Source organism: Rhodamnia argentea, chromosome 6, assembly GCF_020921035.1.
Source record: "Rhodamnia argentea isolate NSW1041297 chromosome 6, ASM2092103v1, whole genome shotgun sequence".
Taxonomy (NCBI): Eukaryota; Viridiplantae; Streptophyta; class Magnoliopsida; order Myrtales; family Myrtaceae; genus Rhodamnia; species Rhodamnia argentea.
The window spans coordinates 23,737,378-23,757,342 of record NC_063155.1 but is presented as its reverse complement, the minus strand read 5'-3'; the positions used below and the strand labels follow the sequence as shown (position 1 = coordinate 23,757,342).

Here is a 19,965-nt window from a genome sequence, read left to right as displayed (position 1 = left end):
AGAACACATTTATTTCAAACTGATTTTCATTTTAAAAAAAAATTGCAAATGAATTAGTACTTAACCCACGCGGAATTTGTCATTGTCCCCTTTACACACGGCTTCTAGTCGTCTATCAAGAGTAAATGGTTTTGCCTATAATTACCAAGTCGAACCACACAATGCTAATTTACTGTAATAATTTCATTTTATGAGTCTTAAATATTTATCTATATTTTTTTGTTACTAAAATTGTAACAATACGATGGAGAAAAAAGCTAAACATGAATTTCGAGATGGGTCGGGTATGGATCGAAAAATTTATATTGTAAATAATTGAATCAAAATAGATTAAATGAGTCAATCTAAATTGAGCCGTATTTATGATCCTACTTAATACACCGTTTGATGGCCTATTTATAATGCAATCTATATAAAGCGATGATTACCTCATTTTACGGTTCCATAATAGAAATGCCGAACTTTTCGGACGTATTTTTAAGGAAAATTGATAATGTGCTTGTCTTCTTCTCCCCCAACCGTGTAATTTCCGTTCCCGTACATATTGTTAATAGAGACGGGTGAGCAGCCAACGAAACCGAGGGACGCACTTCCTGCATCGTCCTCGCCGGCAACTTTCAATCTCAGCCGTTGGTCTAGCTGACTCAGATTTTCCAAACACCAGGCGGGGCCCAGGGAAGCCCAGCTGTCCTCTCCCGATTGGCCCCAGTGATGTGGCACCATTGCGGATCCAACGTTTTACTCGTACTTAAGAATACACATCGTCGCCTCCTCCACCAGAGCGATTCTCATCAAACCAAAGCCTCTCTCTCAGGTTTCGATCCGATCGCATACTCCGGCTCCGAGTGTCCATCACTCATCACGGTGAGAAACCGTCCCTCCATTGCTCCGAATCGAGCTTAGTACTTTCGCTTCCCAGTCGATAGATTCTTACCGAGGTCGATGTTCTTTAGGGTTTTTCATTTGGTTGGGAAGATTTCCTTCGTTCTTTCGTTCGTTTTGTTGGTGGGACGTTGACTTCGTTTTGTTTTTGGGCTGTGTTGCGAGGTGCAGTGATGATGGAGGAGAGGCGGAATCGTCTGCTGGCTCAGGCGTTGACGGTGTTGCTGATCAGCTTCCAGATCTGCGCTTCTGATGTGGTGCGTTCTTCGGGTGGACGTGCTCGACGGTTCATTTTGTTTCGTTTGACGTGTGGACGTGCGTCTATTGCGACGGGATTTGATTTGTCTTTTGGTGATTTGTAGATCTTTTACGAATCCTTCGACGAGGCTTTTGAGGGACGATGGGTCGTGTCAGAGAAGGGAGATTACCAAGGTACCGATTCCGTTTAGTGCTCGACCTTGCGCTGCTGCGCTTGTCAGTTCATTTAGATTTGCTTTCCTCCTTTTCGAGCTGGAACGTGGTCATGCTCCCATGATAGTGACGTCCTTGATTGGAAATGCTCCAGCAATATGTCCTGTATTTTCCTCTGTATATGCTTTTCTGATGTTCTAAGAGAATGCCTTACTCATTTGTGCTTTCGCTCTTTATAGATGGAACTGTGGCTCTTGGGCCTTTGTTGCATGGGTCTATTGGTAGGAATATGTGGCTTCTGATTAACTAGCATATATAGTAGGATTGCCCAAAACTTTGCTTTAGCCTGATTTCTCATTAAATGATCGATCTAAATCATGGATTGTGTGTACATGAAGTGATGTAAGATTTTGGAAAGAGTAAGGTAAGATTTTGGCATGAACAAAGAAGCTCTTTTTAGCGTGGCACATGGCTGTTCATAACTAGTTCAATATTTTCAAGCAATTGTCACAATTAACAATCAATGATGGTATCAAGAAGAGTCTAGGGTGGCATGGACCATGATGACGCATAGTGTCTGTTTATATTCGTAGTCTTTTTGGTGAAGGTATTATTTGACAGATCACAAGCACTGCGGTTTTCTGGTCAAGGATCTATTTCTATGCGGCATGAGACTTAACAAGTTTTGAGTATGCAGGGGTTTTCCTCATGCGGTCTTGAACAATCTGTGAAAATATCGTTTTGGAATTTGGCTTTTGTGATTGTTATGGTTGAATGAGCTGATGTGTTTGAAGCACATACGAAAGCCATGGACACTTACATGGTCATTTGGACATTGCAGAATACACTGTGCTCTTGAGAATTTTATGTGTCTGTAGAAGCCTTGTAGGTGCAATTTTTTCTACTTATATGAAGCACGTTGGATAGCTTTTACATGGCTTCAAACTTAGTGTCTCTGTGTACTCTTGTATTAGGTGTGTGGAAGCACTCCAAAAGTGAGGGACATGATGATTATGGTCTTCTTGTCAGTGAGAAGGCAAAGAAGTACGCGATTGTGAATGAGCTTGACGATGTTGTGAGTCTTAAGGATGGAACTGTAGTTCTACAGTATGAAGTCCGACTCCAGAGTGGGCTTGAATGTGGTGGTGCGTACTTGAAGTATCTGCGTCCACAGGATGCTGGATGGAAAGTCAAGGAATTTGATAATGAGTCTCCATACACTATAATGTTTGGGCCGGACAAATGTGGCGCTACCAACAAGGTGCATTTCATTTTCAAGCACAAAAACCCCAAAACTGGGGAGTACGTCGAACACCATCTCAAGTACCCTCCATCTGTGCCCTACGACAAACTCTCTCATGTCTACACTGCTGTATTGAAGCCTGATAATGAACTGAGGATATTGATAGATGGTGAGGAGAAGAAGAAGGCTAATTTCCTCTCGGCTGAAGACTTCGAGCCGCCGCTCATCCCACCCAAGACAATTCCCGACCCAGAAGATAAGAAGCCAGAGGATTGGGATGAGCGAGCGAAGATCCCAGATCCCGATGCTGTGAAGCCAGATGATTGGGATGAGGATGCCCCGATGGAAATTGTTGATGAAGATGCAGTGAAACCCGAAGGTTGGTTGGATGATGAGCCTGAGGAGATTGATGATCCTGAAGCAACAAAGCCTGAGGATTGGGATGACGAGGAAGATGGTGAATTTGAGCCTCCCAAGGTTGACAACCCCAAGTGTGCAACAGCACCTGGATGCGGTGAGTGGAAGAGGCCAATGAAGAGGAACCCTGCATATAAAGGGAAGTGGCATACTCCTCTAATTGATAACCCGAACTATAAGGGCATCTGGAAACCTCAAGAGATCCCGAATCCTGACTACTTCGAGCTTGAAAGACCTAATTTTGAGCCAATAGCTGCAATTGGTATTGAGATTTGGACAATGCAAGATGGAATCTTGTTCGACAGTATCTTGATCGCAAGTGATGAGAAGTCGGCAGAGTCATACAGGCTAACAGCATGGAAACCCAAGTTTGAAGTGGAAAAGGAGAAACAAAAGGAAGAGGATAAAGCCACTGGTTCCGATGGACTCTCAGCCATACATGTAGGTTCCTTACTCCCTTCAGTGTCTGAATTTTGGTTTTACTGATTTGGGGCGAAATGTCTGATTTGCTTCTCAAATGATGCTTCCAGAAAAAGGTATTTGATGTCCTCTACAAGGTAGCAGATGTTCCTTTATTGGAGCCATACAAGCCTAAGATCTTGGTGTGTAAGCATGCTTGGACAATACCTTTATGGTCATCTTATGTAGATTAACTTTGTATTTTGCTCATTTCCATTAGTTTCGATGACTGAATCTTGTATCTGCAGGAACTCATCGAGAAAGCTGAGGAACAGCCAAATATAGCAATGGGTGTACTGGGGTCTATTGCGGTTATCATCCTGACGGTTTTCTTGAAACTCCTCTTTGGCGGCAAGAAACCTGCGGTATGTGCTCAGTACTTGTTATGTACTATTTCTAACAAACTATTACAGACTTCTCCTGGACCAATTTATGCTGCATGATTGAATGGTCTTTGATCTCGTTCCTTGCCTGTGAATTTTGAAGGCCAATGTAGCAGAGACACGGAATGAAGCGGCTGCTGAGACTTCCAACAACCAAGGTAGCCAAGGGGACAAGGAAGACGAGGATGAGAAGGAAGATGCTGCCGCTGCTGCAGCGCCTCGTAAGAGGTCTAACAGAAGGGAAACATAGAGTCAGCATGGGAATAGTTCGATGTCTGTTCTCTGCTTTCTTTGAGAGCTTCCCACCGGTTGTCACTGATTTTTCAGGTCTCTAGGTTTTCTGGGATTGCTTATGGAGTTTTTTTTTTTCAGGCCTCTTTGGTGGTTATAGTTATTTAGGAGTTTGGTAAAATTTTGACGGAAAACATTGAAAGTGTATTATTTCTGATCTAATTGTCCTTCATGTGGTTGTACTTTTCCTTGTGGCCTCCCAATTTCTCGTACTCGTGTTTTTCACGGGATGGGCAGGATTCATGATCTTGGATGAAGGTCAGAACTGGTTCAATTGCTAATTTTCTCCACCACAGGACAGTGGCTTGCATCTCTGGATTTCAGGTCCCTCCGAAGGGAACTTCTTCCTTTTTGGACAGCAATTTGGGTGTGATGATGGAAAATTTTCACTTGCGCTCCACTCTCTTTTATGTGGTGCTGACATGGGTTGCTTGGTGAGTTTAGCTACCTCATCCGATTTTAGACCTCAATCAAGGTAAGCAACGTCCTATTTTACTGATGTTTAGATACAATTGTCGTAGATAATCTTGCAATTATTTATGAAAGAGCATGCCAGCAAAAGCCGAATCGAACTTGTTTAGGTTCTCATGAATGTGAGAAATCAGACGGTCTCGAATTCACGTTTTAAGTGCAACTCGTTGGGTTTGGGTTTGAGACAGTATCTGCCGTCCTTCGTGTCCTAATTTCGTGGTGGTGGCATTCTGTTGTTCCTCCGGCTGGTCGGAACTCCTTCATACGGCTGCTCATTACCGTTTCCAGAAACTGCATCAAGAATCACATCACAGTTCAGCGGTCGTGTCTCGGTTTAGATCATCTCATATGAGTACTACTAGATGATCTCCGAATGAAAACACCCCACACCCTGCTTTGACTTTTCTTTTACGGACAATCAACTTTCCCTGCTTCCGCACAGCAAACGTCGTGCTCACTCTGCCTCCCTAAAAGGAGATATCAACTGAGCTATAATCCATGGCATGCCTAATAAAGCTCGTTGATGATATTGCAACCAGCTCCGATGACAAAGTAGATAAGGTATCACTCAAACATCTTCATGGAATGCATTAGACTACAACTCCTGGCCGAGATAACACTGACCCTTACAAGAGCGTCATTTATTCAACTGTCCTCGTCTTGTAACAAGCATGCCTTGGAAAATCTAATGACAGAGAAGCTGAAACGGTGCGATGAAGATGTCACACTTTTAGTTCATCTCAACTTGCGGCCTCGAAAACATGACAGAAGAAAGGTTCCAATTTCAAGGGTTTCTCTCTCTTTTACAAAGTTGGCAAGAAGCGGCTTCACATTCTGGACTACGAAGCATTTCCCCAATGATGATGCATGTCTTTGCCCGTCTGGATCTGGGAAGTGGAACTCTCGTTGTTTGCAAACTACTCCTCTTCTCGCCAGCACCTTTGCGAATGCAAAATCTTTCTATTGGAGATCACAACAAGAGCACAGCCCATCCCTAAAATGGTAAAACCGATGCAGATCTTTCACTATGACTTCTCGCTGTTCCAATTTGGAGATTGCTTTCAAAGCATCATGGCATCCGTCACAAACTCGGTGGTTCTTTGTCACGCGAATAGTCGTACCGGCTTGCTTGCTAATCAGACCAAATGAGACGGCCAGCATTTCACTATGTGCCATGGGACTGCACTCTCGCTCTTCATCCACGTCATGGAGGCTGAAATCTGAATCACGCATTGGCCCTTTGTCTTGCATCTTCTCCATCAGTTGCCCTACTTGCCAGTATATTTTCTCAGACCTTGGGTGAGAGACATCCCCAGTTCCGAACGTGTGGACTTTGTTTCGATGCTCTATCCAACTATAAGCCTTTTGAGGTCTCAAACCCATGTCGTTCATCATTCCTCTACACTTATCGACCATATCCCATTTTTTGTGGTGCGCAAACCAGTTTGACTGCAGCACGTAGTTATCAGCATTTAGAGGTTCCAATTCACAGAGCTGCTCAATAATGCGTTTGCCTAATCTTACTTCACGGTGAATCCTGCACCCGTCAAGCAGTGCTCTCAAAACTTCTACATGCCGTTCAATCTGCCTTTCCTCAATGAAGGCACTTGCCTCATCAAACAGTCCAGCACGAGCTAGAAGAGAAACCATTAAAGTGCAGTGTGTGATATTACGATTCCTAATGCAGTTGAAGTAAAACTTCCCTTCCTCGACAGCGCAAGCAGTGACGCAAGCATGGAGGACTGCACCATATGCTAATTCGTCAATTTGAACGCCTGCATCTTCCTCCATCTTATGGAACAAACTAAGAGCTAGGTTTCCCTCTCCGTGTAGGCTATAGCCCAAAATCATCACAGTCCATGAAATGACGTCTCTTCGATCAATTCCTTTAAAAATCTTAAGGGCATATTCGATATATCCGGCTTTCATGTACATGTCCATAATAGCATTCTGAATCGTAAGATTGAGTTTCATACCACTTCTGAGCAAGTGCCCGTGAATCTCCTTCCCGTGCTTACATGCTGTCATCCTTGCACAAGCTGGCAGTAAAGTAGAGATCGAAAGTGCATCTGGTTTTATTCCATCTTTATTCATATGCTGGAATAATTTCAGGCTCTCATGAAATCCTCCCTGCTTCACATAACCATGGATAATAGTTGTCCATGAAATAACATCTTTAGAAGGCATTTGATCAAATATTGCCCTAGCATCAATAATGCTCTCACAATCAATGTACATTTGCAATAGTGAGTTTCCAACTAAAACGTCAGATTCCAGTCCACATCTTCTAGCAATCTCCTGAAGTTTTCTTCCTTCGTGAAGCGACTTCAGCCGACCACAAGCGCCAATGGCAGTTGCTAATGCAACCGAGTCAATTTGGACCCCGGAGTTCACCATCTCACCAAACAGATCAAGAGCCAACTGCGGTTTGCTTTCTGTCACGTACAACCTAGCTAGCACAGTCCACAAAACCGAGTCCTTACAAGTGGACTTATCGAACAAGGATCTCGCAGCACCTACGCTATCAAGCCAGCCGTACATTTCAATCAAAGCAGTACCGACATAGCGGTCGCCCTGTAACCCAAGCTTTAAAGCATGCCCATGAACCTGTTTGCCAAATAACAAGTCACCTGCGAGACGAGATGCAGCCAGAACGCGAGGCAGAGTGTGCTTGTCGGGACAAACGCCCCGAATCAGCATCTGCTGATAAACGAGAATCGCGTGACTTATATCTCCACTGGTGACGGAGGTCTGAATGAGGTTGTTCCAAGCAAAAGTACTTGAAAGGGGCATTTCGTCGAACGCCTTGTGGGCAAGCACAGTGCCTCCGTGTTTAACCGCCACAGCCGCATTGCTTTGCACTTTGCGTGCATTTGTGTAAAGGGCATTGCTCTGCGTCTGCGGTGTGACGGCGTGGAACAGAGTCTGAACGTGGGTCAATGAAAGGACTTCCATTGGAGCTTCGTCGGTGTTCGCTTCCGGTGTTTGTCATCAATCTACAAGCCTTAACATGAATCTACGTCAGGCGAAGAGAATTCCGAGAAAAGAGTGCGGGAATCTATGTTTAGAGAAGCCGTAACCATTACGAACGGATTGTCTTGGAAGCATCGAAGGGTAGATGGAAAAATGATGTTAGATCGAGTCTACACGGCCGTCCGGCGTCAGCACCGTTGGCTTCACTTTGTTTATTTAAAATTGGTGTTCTTCTGCTTCACTCTTATTTACTTATTTTTGAATTGCTTTCCTCTTTTTTTTTTTGTCCTTTGTCATTCCCTTCCATCATTCATTAATAAAATATTATTAAACAATTAACTATCCTAATATATCTAAAATATGTGATAAACATATGTACTGAATATATATTGTAGAATAGAAAAAAAATGATATATATAAATAAAAAATGGAAATTGTCCTTTTTTTTGTTATTTTCAATTTTCTTTTTACATTAGAATCCAAATGTTTTTTTTAATTTTTAATTTTTAATTTAATATTTCAATTTAAGAAGTTCGTTATTTGAGAAAATAACTTTTATGCCATAATATAAGAAATCATATTTACTTTTATCCCATCAGATTTTTTATCCAAGTTATATCTCTTTTATATTCGACTTTATCCTATTTTGGGTAGGAACCAAACGCCGGATACGATAAATTTTATCATATCTCTACTTTTATTCTAATCACGAAAGTAACCTTGGGATCTCGGGAACGAACCGTACAAATATTTACTTTACTTAAAATGCTTTTGGCATACTTTGGTAATTTTACATATCGACACAAGAGAAAGCTCTTTACTGCAAATTTTAAAAATCAGCATTTCCAAATTAATCGTAGTCTCTCTAAGTTTTGGATTTTTACTTTATATATCTCATGAATGCAATAGCATTCTCATTAGTATATTATCATATACCATGTCGCTTAATGACGCGACGCTCAATACTCAATAGAATTTTTTCTCCGAATATAGCAAATAGATAAACCGGTTCTATGCATTTGTTTAAATAGATCGACTTATTCCATGCTAGTGTCATTTGGGTAAACTTTAATGTGATTTTGAAGTAAATGGGACCGATCCATTTGGCGATCAAAAGTCGTTCAAGCATCTAATGAGATCTTGCCAAATGGAATTTAATGGATACTTAAGTCATAATCAAATAGAACATTAATAGCGCCGTTCCCCTTCATCGTGGGCTCTGTTGGGCCCAACTTCAGCCATCAAGGCCCAATAAAACTTCCAGGCCCACCTCGGGCAGAGCCTGAAGGAACTCACGTATAAAAGGGGCTCGTCACCCTCCCCTAGGGTTTCTCTGTGTCTCCCTGAACCGAGCGAGCGAGCGAGAGGCGACAACTAGCTTGGTTGAGAAAATGCCGGCGGGTCACGGAGTGAGGGCAAGGACGAGGGACTCGTTCTCTCGGCCCTTCAGGAAGAAGGGGTACATCCCGCTGACGACGTACCTCCGGACGTACAAGATCGGCGACTACGTCGACGTCAAGGTGAACGGCGCCGTCCACAAGGGCATGCCCCACAAGTTCTACCACGGACGCACCGGCCGCATCTGGAATGTCACCAAGCACGCCATCGGCGTGGAGGTCAACAAGCAGGTGCTCCTCCCTTCTTCGCCTCCGCCTTCCTCTGTTCTCTCATTTCTCCGTTTGATTTTGATTCCTCCTTATCTGTCTCGCTGGTGTTGATGGTGCTCGTGTGTCGCTCGTCGAAACGTTGGTTGTGTGCTGCGTCAATCGCGTTTCTCGTTCGGTCATGCGTTTTCTGGTCCGTGTTCGGTATGATGATGTGGGTCTGGGTGAGTTTTGGCCCCGGAGGACTGGAGCTTATTGAGAGTAGAGCTAGGCTTGTGATCGCCGTATAAAGTGAAGTTCGGTTGATGAATAAGGTGATTCTGCGAGGTTCATGTTTTGTATTGATCGATATGCATCTTAGGGGAAGCAGCAGAACGGGTGAAGTATGTGTTTAGGACACAAATTGCCCGGCCAAAACATATCCTTGAATTTATTTTCTAGATTTGACAGTATATTGTTCGGACAGAAAATAAATGTGAGTGAAGGGAATCCATGAAAGGACCACCATCATGCTTAAGTGGGTGTTGCTCTTAACTGCTTAGCTGCTGAGTTTGTGTGTTCTCCGGGAACTTGCTTTGGTTAGCAATGCCATTTTTATTCATTCTGCTTTATGTATGGCCTAAGCCATCCCTCTTGAGTAGCTGAGGCTGACTATTTCAAGGACTTTGAGGAAAAGATATTAGATGACTCTACCTAGATGACATTGCTTCTCTGGGATGTTAAGATTCCGAGATTTAGTGTCCTAAACATAGTTTTGACATGAATGTGTCCATGTTGGCGAGACTGCCCTGTGCTTTAGTGGCTGTACAATCAAGTTTCTCATTCTTATTACGCCGGAATGAAGGGAAGATTTTGCTTTAGGTGATAAGAGGATGACTTACTTGTTCTCTTGTCCTTGCTCCACGGGCTGTATGTTTTTTCGCACGTAATGTTCTGAGACTCTTGTGCAGGTAGGGAACCGAATCATTAGGAAGAGGATCCATGTGAGGATTGAGCATGTTCAGCCCTCGAGGTGTCAGGAGGAGCTTAAGCAGAGGAAGGTCCGGAACGACGAGCTGAAGGCGGCGGCCAAGGCACGTGGGGAGAAGATCAGCACGAAGAGACAGCCAGAAGGTCCCAAACCCGGCTTCATGGTCGAGGGCGCGACCATGGAGACCGTCACTCCCATTCCATACGATGTGGTCAACGACTTGAAGGGCGGGTACTAATTGAAGAGTAGCCCCTCGGATGTTTTCAGGAGTCTTATCTTCAGCTCATTGTTGTGTTACATTTATCTTGTTTCCTATTTTGAAACTGCGGATGCGCATTTGTGTTGGGTCGAAGACTTGGTCGAATCAGTTTTGTTTTTATCTTTTTTTTTACTCTTCTGGAATGAACTTCAGTTGCCGTTTGTGCGTGGTGCGATATTCGCTTCAGGCCGACTCGTGGATTGAATGCTTGCCCCGGTTGCGACTTGCGACATGCCTCTCTCCATCCACTCAACGCTTGAGAAATTACTTGGCACTTTGAGATCACTTTTTTTCACGGGCTTAGCAACTCGGTCCAACATCTTATGACACGATTTTGTATTTTATTTTAATGTCTTGTTAAAATTTTAAATATCATCTATATTTCGAAAAATGATTGTAAGAGTTATATGCTAATTTACATAGCAATATCCGTATGCTTCCATACTTTCAGTAAAAAAAAAAAATTCAAAATGCTCGACTTGAGAAATATAAATTAGGGAAATTGCCAGATGTTCCAGCACTATTCACGAGCGAGAATAAAAAAAGGATAATTTTTTTTACCATTTCAACTTATATTATTCACGAGCGAGTTATTTCAACTTAGCGAGAATATAAGGGAAAAATTGCTAATAGGCATGCGATTCTGGGGTTTGACCTTCGTGCTCCACAAAGAGAGGTAGAGATAGGACTTATAAAAAAAAAACAAAGAGGTAGAGATAGGACTTATAAAAAAAAAAAAAAAGAATACAGCAGGAAAATTTAAATGCTTTAGCATTTTATTTATTTTCGTGAATTTACATTCGTAGAATTGCTTTCATTTGGAAAAGGAATAGTAGTAAATTGAATTGATTTTCTCTTCTAATTGAAGGATTAAAATTTTTGGGGAAAATTTCAAAAAAGGGCCCCAAGTCCTTTCTATTTTTCAAAAAAGGGCCTGAAGTGAAATCTGTTTCAAATAAGGGCCCGAAGTGCCCTATTTGTTTCAAAAAAGGGCCTAATCGAGGATATTTTGGTCTTTTACTTTTTAAAATTTATTATTTTTATTTTTCTGTTTTCCTTTTCTTTTCTTTTTCCTATTCCTTTACTTTTTCCTCTCCCCTCTCTCACTCATCGCCGGCCTCAGCTTCTCTTCAATGGTGGGCATCAGCTTGCTCTCTCCTCTAGACGTCCCCGAACCGCACCAAATCAAGAATCCACCCAACTTACCAAAGACCCAGCAAATGCTTGACAAGAAGCAAGAATCACCCATTTTTGCCCATTTCACCAGAAAAAGCGGCCCATACCCGCCGGAAAAATCAAGAATCGAGAAAACCGCCATGTTCTGTAGTTGGTGAGGAACTCTGAAATGGGGTGAGAGCAGAGGATCAGAGACTTATCGCCCGGGCGATACGAGCGACGGTCGGCTAGAGGTCCTCGTAGGTGATTACGGGCATGGTCTTCTTGAAGGACTCCCAATCGGTCCGGCCGTCGAGGCCATGGCGGTACACGTACACGACGCGAGCATTGTGGCGGAGGATCTCGATGAGGACCCGCCTCCGGACCTCGTCGGCAACTGTGATGTCCTCGATGAACTGGAGGCCATCTTATTCTTGTCATGGAGGTTGTAATCGGCCGGGAGTCGAGGAGGTAGGAGATGGAGACGAAGGAGGCGTAGAAGGGGTGGATCGAAAGGTGACATAAGAGCGGCAGGAGTTGCGGAGGCCATTGCAAGCGAAGTCCTCGGTGAAGTTGTCGTTGGTGGTGTCGTTGCGGGCGAGCCGCTTGTTGACGTAGATTTGCTGAGAGAGGAGGAGGCGAGGTTGGTGGTGGAGGAGGAAGGCGAAGAAGGAGAAGCGGAGAGCGTAGAGAGAGAGAGGAGAAAAAGGAAAGGAAAATGGGAAAAAATTAGAAAATGTCAAAAGATCAAACTATCCCCGATTAGGCCCTTTTTTGAAACAAATATGGCACTTCGGGCCCTTATTTGAAACATATTCCACTTCGGGCTCTTTTTTGAGAAATAGAGAGGACTTGAGGCCCTTTTTCGAAATTTTCCCAAATTTTTTAATAGAATAAATTCCAAAAGTACGAGAATTTTCCTATTAATAGGGAAGATTGGATCCTAAAAAAATAAGAAAAAATTCCAAAAAAAGGTCCGAAGTCCTCTCATTTTTTTAAAATAAGAGCCCAAAATGAATCTTGCTCAAATAAAGGTTTGAAGTTGCATAATATGTTTCAAATAAGGGCTTGAAGTGGCTATAGAATTTTAAAAAAAAGCCCGATCTAAAGGGCATTTTTGTCATTTCTCATTTTGATTTATTTATAGTATATTTTTCCCTTTTCTGGTTTTTAAAAATGAAAAGGAAAAACAACCACACCGACAGGAGGGCTCCTCCCCCTGCTTATGGCGGTCGACCCGCTATTGGTGGGGGCGACGAAGGTCGGCGATGTTGCCGGATCCTTCGTGAGGGTCAACGATCTCGCTGACCAAAGGCAAGGGCCAAGCCCTTGCCAAAATCTGGAGAGGGTCGGGCCCTCTCCCTAATTTGGATGAGGATCGGCAACCCCCGCCCATACTTGGGTGGGGATCAACGGCCCCTGCCTTGACCAAGGTTGGGGTTGCGCGCCCTCCCCTGGTCAGGGCGGGAGCCGGCGACCTCCCGCCTAGATCTAGGAGAGGGCCGGCTAACCCTCGCCTCAGGGCGGTAGGGTCTCCGGCCCTCTTTGAGGCGCCGCCCCCCCTCTTCCCCGGCAGTGGAGCGGTGGCTAGAGGCGGGAGCCTCCCGCCTCTGTATACTTTAAAAAATTTTTTTTGTTAAATTTTAAAGAAATAGAAAAAAGAAAAAAATTAATAAAAAGGAAAAAATCAAATATAGAAAAATATCGAAATGTTTTTGAAATCTTGCCATTTTTTGAAATTTCATAATCACTTCGGGTCTTTATTTGAAACAACGTTCATTTCAGATCTTTGTTTGAAAAAATGAGGGCACTTCAGACCCTTATTTAAAACAAGATTCATTTGGGGTTCTTATTTGAGAAAATAAAAAGACTTCGGCCCTTTTTTGAAATTTTTCCAAAAAACAATGAGAAAACCTTAAGTAAAATCTGCCCGTCCACGACATGGTTAAGTTGTACCGCACGTGTGGTCAACTGACCCGAGCCTGGTTAACTTAGGGTTCCAGGGCCACACTCGCCTCCTCGACGTTTATAAATTGGCGGTGCCTTTCCCCTCTTGTTCCGGATCGCCGCCCTCTCCGCCCATCTCTTTTTTATTTTTTGGGTCCAAATTCTCCGCCCATCTCAGCCGCGCACGAAGCAGGTAAACGGGGCGGACTCTTTCGTTTCCGATGCGGTTCGTTTCTGTTGTTTCGATAGGATGTGAAATGCTGATCGTAGCGCCGACGATTTCTCGTCTCCCGCTTGCTGCCTGCGCGTCTCTATATTGAATATCCAGCTAATAGAACGCCGGGCCGAGCGTAGGATAAGATGAGCGTTGCCTCGTGCTCGGGAACGTAGGGTTTGCATCTGTCTTCGTGGTAATTGCTGTTATGATGCTAGCTGCTGAGAAGGCGATAGGATCATTGTAGATTCACGCATGTGCTTCAGGAGTTAAACCGAAAATATGTGGTGTCATTTTTTCAGAAAAGCTTTTCTAACTCACTTGTTGTTTTTCGCGACAAACGCAGCCTTGGATTTAATTGCATTGTCGTTACTGGATAATTGTTTGGCCTCTGCTTCAGTATTATTTTTTTTTTTTCATGAAGAGAACTTTGTCTTGCAAAAAAATGCATCCTGATTATAACCGATGTGCGACGTGCGTGTGCGAGATTATCTTTTTTGGTCTGCGGATCAAGCTCGGTCGGCGGATTATCTTGGTTTTCTCGTGGCTCCCGATGATTGAATTGTTACATATGTAAAGTTTCAGCCTTGTCTGAGCATAAATGCTGAAAATCTTTATTCTGAGGGAGCTTCGATCTTGGCGAATTTATTGTTCATCTCGATTGCATTTTCCTCGTGGCGGGAATAACCCTGAAGAATTTTGTAATATATGTACCTGTTCTCGTATAGTTTTGCATCGTCAATGACTGTATCTTCATAGTTTTTTCGCCTTTATGTTTTGTAATATTTGTGTTTTGGGTGCTTAGGAGACGCCATGGGTCGAAGGCCCGCGAGATGCTACAGGCAAATCAAGAACAAGCCGTATCCAAAGTCGAGGTACTGCAGAGGTGTCCCTGATCCCAAGATCAGGATCTACGATGTGGGCATGAAGAAGAAGGGGGTCGATGAGTTCCCGTTCTGCGTCCACCTCGTCTCCTGGGAGAAGGAGAACGTGTCCAGCGAGGCCCTCGAGGCCGCGCGCATCGCCTGCAACAAGTACATGGCCAAGTTTGCAGGAAAGGACGCCTTCCACCTCAGGGTGCGCGTCCACCCCTTCCATGTCCTCCGCATCAACAAGATGCTTTCGTGTGCCGGGGCCGATAGGCTCCAGACAGGGATGAGAGGCGCCTTTGGCAAGCCTCAGGGGACCTGCGCCAGGGTCAGCATCGGCCAAGTCCTCCTCTCCGTCCGATGCAAGGACACGAACGGGAACAACGCCCAGGAGGCTCTTAGGAGGGCCAAGTTCAAGTTCCCGGGGAGGCAGAAGATTATCGTGAGCCGCAAGTGGGGATTCACCAAGTTCAGCCGAGCGGACTATCTTAGGTGGAAGCAGGAGAGCCGGATCGTCCCCGACGGAGTTAACGCGAAGCTGCTGGGGTGCCACGGCCCTCTAGCTAATAGGCAGCCCGGGAGGGCTTTTCTCGCAGCAGTGAATTGAAAAATCTGCCGCCTAACCTTTGAGGAAGCAATTCTTCAAAGTGGTTCTTTGTTTTTGAGACTTTGATTTTTGCTATTAGGTAATTGTTTCCGTCTGCTGGCCCGGGGATTCTGCTTTGAGCTTTGCAGTGAGGCTTTCTTTTTGGTCGAAAATTTGACTACGCTTTAACACTCTGCTATTTGACATGATTTATTATCGATGGCTTGTGAATAACAGTGAAGTATCATTGAAACCGCTGCGCCAAACGCAGCTTAAAAGGATACGTTTAGCTCGGTTTTGGGGCAATGCAAAGGCATTTCTCTAAGATCCTTTTGAGTGAAGGTGTATCTCGTGAAACCTATAGTGCTTGGGTAGCATATTTTTGTGTATATTTTAAAAAGTAACTTTGAAAAAAAAAAAAAAAAGATGAGGCAGGCATGGCCGAGCATCGGTAGAGAAGACGAAGTGGCCAAGCTTGGCTTCCTTTAAAGCACTTGTATATGGTATGGCTTTCATTTTAGTGTTAAATTTTTCAAAACGAATATTTGTCAAATTTTTTGAAAAATGATCACTTCAATTTTCAAAACGATTGCCTAAGTATTAAATATTTTGAAAAATGCTCACTTCAATACTAGCTCTGACAAGCCACATCAGCTCAAATATTAATAAAAAATAGGCCATGTTGGATTTCCCGTGAGCCACATCAGCTCATATTGGAGTTGGTATTGAAGCAAACGTTTTTTAAAAATTTTGGCATTTAAGTGATCGGTTTAAAAATTTTGGCACTAAAGTAAGCGTCGTGTACAAGTTTTTGCACTTGTAGTGTATTTTAGCCGGGCAATCTTCGCCGACGTGATCATGAGCGAGCATCGGTGAGGACCAGAGGAGACTGTCGGCTAGGGGATTTTCGATCGGCAATCCTTGTCGGAGTAAATCTCGTCGTTTGAAGCTCAACGAATCTCGTCGCCCTCAGATATGGAGCCTCACGATCTCTCCTCAATTTGGCCTTCAAGCGTCATCCCAGCCTTAAGATAGGTGTCGGGCAAGCCAGGCGTCACGTGACTAAGGCTGCACGATCGCGATGATGGACGTTGGTGTCATGTGACCAGAGCAAATCTCATCGTTCGAAACCGAGCGAAGCTCATCGCCTTCAAGTGTCGGCCCAACTTTAGGTGAGGCATCGAGCAAGCCAAGCGTCACGTGACTGAGGCTGCACGATCGCGGCGATGGACGTCAGTGTCATGCGACCCCGCGTTGGCGTTTCTTCATCTCCTCCACATCCGTGAACTTCCAGGACAGAATCGGAATATGAAATAAAAAGTGGGGCAATTTGGGAAGAAAACAAGTTCATTTACCTTGAAATCAGATTAAGGCTCAAGAGACCTACCTGCCTTGAGCGTACAGCTTTGCCAATGCTGGCATTTTCCCAAAGTGGCAACAAAAATTTGCCAAACATCTCAACTTTTTCCCAATAATTTTAAAGGCTCAAGACCCGTTCGGAAAGCTTAACCAAGTCTTTTAGAAATTTGGAAATGTTTTGTATTTTATCAAATGGGCTTACAATGTGTTTGCAATTCGTTTCCTTTCGTGAATAGGCTTTTGTGGGCCTTTGTCAATACCTTGGCTATACGCTCCCACGGTAAACTTGGTCATGCCCATATGATTATAGTGAAAAGCACGGCAAAATTTTTAAATTTTTTTTTTTGTTATTTGGAAGTTTTAAGTAGAGTCGAGAAACTCCACATTCATACATATGTGATAAATTTACTTTAGATTAATTTTTTGATCACACAAAATCTTAAACCGATACCTCTGTGACAAATTTTTCGCAAATTAATTTTTTGACAACAAAAAACCCCAAATGGGTACACCCGTGTCAAATTTACCGTAAATTAATATTCTGACAACAAAAAACTTCAATTGATGATAAGTTCATCTTAAATTAATTTTTTGACCACAAAAAAATTCAAAATTGGTATACCCGTGATAAATTTAATCCAAATTAATTTTTTTAACATAAAAAATCACAAACTAATACACATGTGATAAATTTACATGAAACTAATTTTTTTGCCACTAAAATTCTGAAATTAGTACAATTGTGATAATTTTACCACCCATTTTTTTTTTTAAATTTACGGATAAATTGCTAAGTTAGATGATACGTGGTAGTTAACAGGAGCACTAGTTTTAGATTTTTTCCCTTTGTTTGTTACATGTGCATCGATTTAAGATTTTACATGTGCATCGATTTAAGATTTTTCATAGTATTAATCCAATCTTATGGAAATTTACGGAGGGTAAATTTGACACATTATACTAGTTTGAAATTTCCGGTGGTTAAATAATTAGTTTGAGATAAATTTATCAAAAATATCCTAGTTTGAATTTTTTGATTGTCAAAGAATTAGTTTGTGATGAATTTGTCATAAGTGTAGTAATTTGGTTTTTTTGTGAAAAAAAAAAATAGTTTCGGATAATTTTGTTATAGGTGTACAAGTTTGGGATTTTGGTGATTAAAAAAATTAATTTATGGTAAATTTATCGGGGGTATGCAAAGAAACCGGGAACCACCCGGATCGCTCTGAATCGGACCGGATCGACTTAGAACAGACGATTCCCGGGTGGACTATTTCGGTTCCCGATCCTAGGCGTGGAATTGCCCACCCGAACCGGACCGGACCGATATTCCTACTTACTTTCAAGGAAAATGAGTCTTTCTCGCCTATTTTTGCCATATACCCTACAATCTTACTCGCATCTCACGGTCCTTAAAATAGAATGCATATCAATATGTTGCCATTTACCCTACAGCTTTTCTCGCTCCCTCACGGGTATCTCCGTCGAGATTGACGTGAGAAAGTGTTAAGTAAGAGACGGAACCAAATGTCCAAATGGGAGCATCCATCCTAAAATCATAGTATCATTTCATGTTTGATAAGCAAGAGCCTCATGTAGATTTCTTTATTATTCTTGCCTTTTTATTGTAAAGAAGTACCCTAGTATAAACTAGGTTCACCATGATGTCAATTGATGAATGCGATTTTTTAGGAATTAGGGACCGATTCTATGGACCTACTCGAGAATCGGATCGGATCGCAAGTACAGTTTCCAGGTGAATCCATTAAACCAAAGGCTGGTTCCCGATTCCAATTTTTCGAAACCGATCATTAGTGGGCGATTCTCGATCGATAGTGGGAACCGCCCACCAACCCCCACCAAAACCATACTCACCCCTAAAAATAGAGTCAAGTGACATTAGTTCCTAAGATTTGTAGGATAAAATTAATGAATTCATGAAAAATAATAAATGAGGATAAGTTTATAATTCTTCCAAAAAATTAATTTTGAGATGGTATGATAATTTCACACACGAGATGGGAACAAAATGAAATGGGCACCAAAAATAAATATAAAAATAAACAAAAATAAGTAAAGACCTAAGCCAAGTCATCAAGGGATTCGAGACTTTTGAGAGAGCCACGACGGAAGGTTCTTGATTCGATGGCAGTACTTTAAAAAAAACCCTTCTTTAATGTATACATAAAAATAATTAGCATTTAGTGATGTTAGTTCATTAGATTTTTAGGATAAAGTTAATGACTTCATGAAAAATAATAAATGGGGGTAAGTTTATAATTCTTCCAAAAAATTAATTCCGAGATGGGATGATAATTTCACACACGAGATGGGAACAAAATGAACTAGGAACCAAAAATAAATATAAAAATAAATAAATAAATAAAGACTTAAGGCAAGTCATCGAGAGATTCGGGACTTTTGAGAGCCGCTTGATCCGCGATGGAAGGTTGTTGATTCGATGGTAGCACTTTAAAAAAACCCTTATTTGATATATACAGAAAAATAATCAGCATCTAGTGATGTTAGTTCACTAGATTTGTAGCGTAAAGTTAATGACTTCCTGAAAAAATAATAAATGGGTGTAAGTTTGTAATTCTTCCGAAAAATTAAGTCCAAGATGGGATGATAATTTCACATATCTAACAATAAATAAAAATAAGTAAAGACTTAAGTCAAGTCATTGAGAGATTTGAAACTTTTGAGAGCCGTTTGATGCGCGGTGGAAGGTTCCTGATTTGATGATAGGACTTTAAAAAAACCCTTATTTGATATATCCAGAAAAATAGTTAGCATCCGATGATGTTAGTTCCTTAGATTTGTAAAATAAAATTAATGACTTCATAAAAAAATAAATGGGGGTAAGTTTGTAATTCTTCCAAAAAATGAAGTCCGGGATGGGATGATAATTTCGCACATATAACAATAAACAAAAATAAGTAAAATTTTAAGCCAAGTCATCGAGAGATTCGAGACTTTTGAGAGCTACTTGATCTGCGATGAAAGGTTCTTGATTTGACGGCACTACTTAAAAAAATTATTTGATATATATAGAAAAATAATTAGCGTCTAGTGATGTTAGTTCCTTAGATTTGTAGGATAAAATTAATGACTTCATGAAAAATAAATGAGGGGCAAGTTTGTAATTCTTCCAAAAAAATTAAGTTCGCTATGGAATGATAATTTCACACACGAGATGGGAATAAAATGAAATGGGCACAAAAAATAAATATAAAAATAAACAAAAATAAGTAAAGACTTAAGGCGAGTCATTGACAGATTCGAGACTTTTGAGAGCCGCTTGATCCGCGATGAAAGGTTTTTAATTCGACGGCAATACTCTGATATATGCGGAAAAATAATTAGCGTCTAGTGATGTTAGTTCCTTAGCTTTGTTAGATAAAATTAACGAATTTATGAAAAATAATAAATGGGGGTAAGTTTGTAATTCTTTTGAATAATTAAGTCCAGG

At 42.1% G+C, this 19,965-nt stretch overlaps 4 protein-coding genes across 7 annotated transcripts; 3 read left to right on the top strand and 1 right to left on the bottom strand.

The window, feature by feature from the left end:
* Nucleotides 1–700: 700 nt before the first annotated feature.
* Nucleotides 701–4,367, top strand: LOC115753171 (calnexin homolog). 2 transcript variants are annotated; one of them, XM_030691682.2, is made up of 7 exons: nucleotides 701–864; nucleotides 1,054–1,139; nucleotides 1,245–1,314; nucleotides 2,268–3,394; nucleotides 3,484–3,555; nucleotides 3,661–3,777; nucleotides 3,899–4,367. In XM_030691682.2, exons 2-7 carry the CDS (start codon nucleotides 1,056–1,058, stop codon nucleotides 4,043–4,045), a joined length of 1,617 nt encoding a protein of 538 aa, XP_030547542.1. In that variant the 5' UTR covers nucleotides 701–864; nucleotides 1,054–1,055; the 3' UTR covers nucleotides 4,046–4,367. The 2 variants fall into 2 exon arrangements, with proteins under 2 accessions (XP_030547542.1, XP_030547543.1); XM_030691683.2 differs by having other exon boundaries at nucleotides 799–938.
* Nucleotides 4,368–5,162: 795 nt separating this feature from the next.
* Nucleotides 5,163–7,732, bottom strand: LOC115753170 (putative pentatricopeptide repeat-containing protein At3g23330). The gene is made up of 2 exons (XM_030691680.2): nucleotides 7,638–7,732; nucleotides 5,163–7,561 (listed from the first exon to the last, which is right to left on the bottom strand). The coding sequence occupies exon 2, from the start codon at nucleotides 7,510–7,512 to the stop codon at nucleotides 5,518–5,520; it is 1,995 nt and encodes a 664-aa protein (XP_030547540.1). The 5' UTR covers nucleotides 7,513–7,561; nucleotides 7,638–7,732; the 3' UTR covers nucleotides 5,163–5,517.
* Nucleotides 7,733–8,855: 1,123 nt separating this feature from the next.
* Nucleotides 8,856–10,525, top strand: LOC115753178 (60S ribosomal protein L21-1). Its single transcript, XM_030691692.2, has 2 exons — nucleotides 8,856–9,158; nucleotides 10,085–10,525. Exons 1-2 carry the CDS (start codon nucleotides 8,922–8,924, stop codon nucleotides 10,340–10,342), a joined length of 495 nt encoding a protein of 164 aa, XP_030547552.1. The 5' UTR covers nucleotides 8,856–8,921; the 3' UTR covers nucleotides 10,343–10,525.
* A 2,969-nt stretch (nucleotides 10,526–13,494) lies between these two features.
* On the top strand, nucleotides 13,495–15,307 carry LOC115753177 (60S ribosomal protein L10-like). 3 transcript variants are annotated; one of them, XM_030691689.2, is made up of 3 exons: nucleotides 13,495–13,590; nucleotides 13,628–13,658; nucleotides 14,485–15,307. In XM_030691689.2, exon 3 carries the CDS (start codon nucleotides 14,493–14,495, stop codon nucleotides 15,153–15,155), a length of 663 nt encoding a protein of 220 aa, XP_030547549.1. In that variant the 5' UTR covers nucleotides 13,495–13,590; nucleotides 13,628–13,658; nucleotides 14,485–14,492; the 3' UTR covers nucleotides 15,156–15,307. The 3 variants fall into 3 exon arrangements, with proteins under 3 accessions (XP_030547549.1, XP_030547551.1, XP_048137195.1); XM_030691691.2 differs by lacking the exons at nucleotides 13,495–13,590; nucleotides 13,628–13,658 and adding an exon at nucleotides 13,678–13,875; XM_048281238.1 differs by lacking the exons at nucleotides 13,495–13,590; nucleotides 13,628–13,658 and adding an exon at nucleotides 14,050–14,389.
* Nucleotides 15,308–19,965: the final 4,658 nt, after the last annotated feature.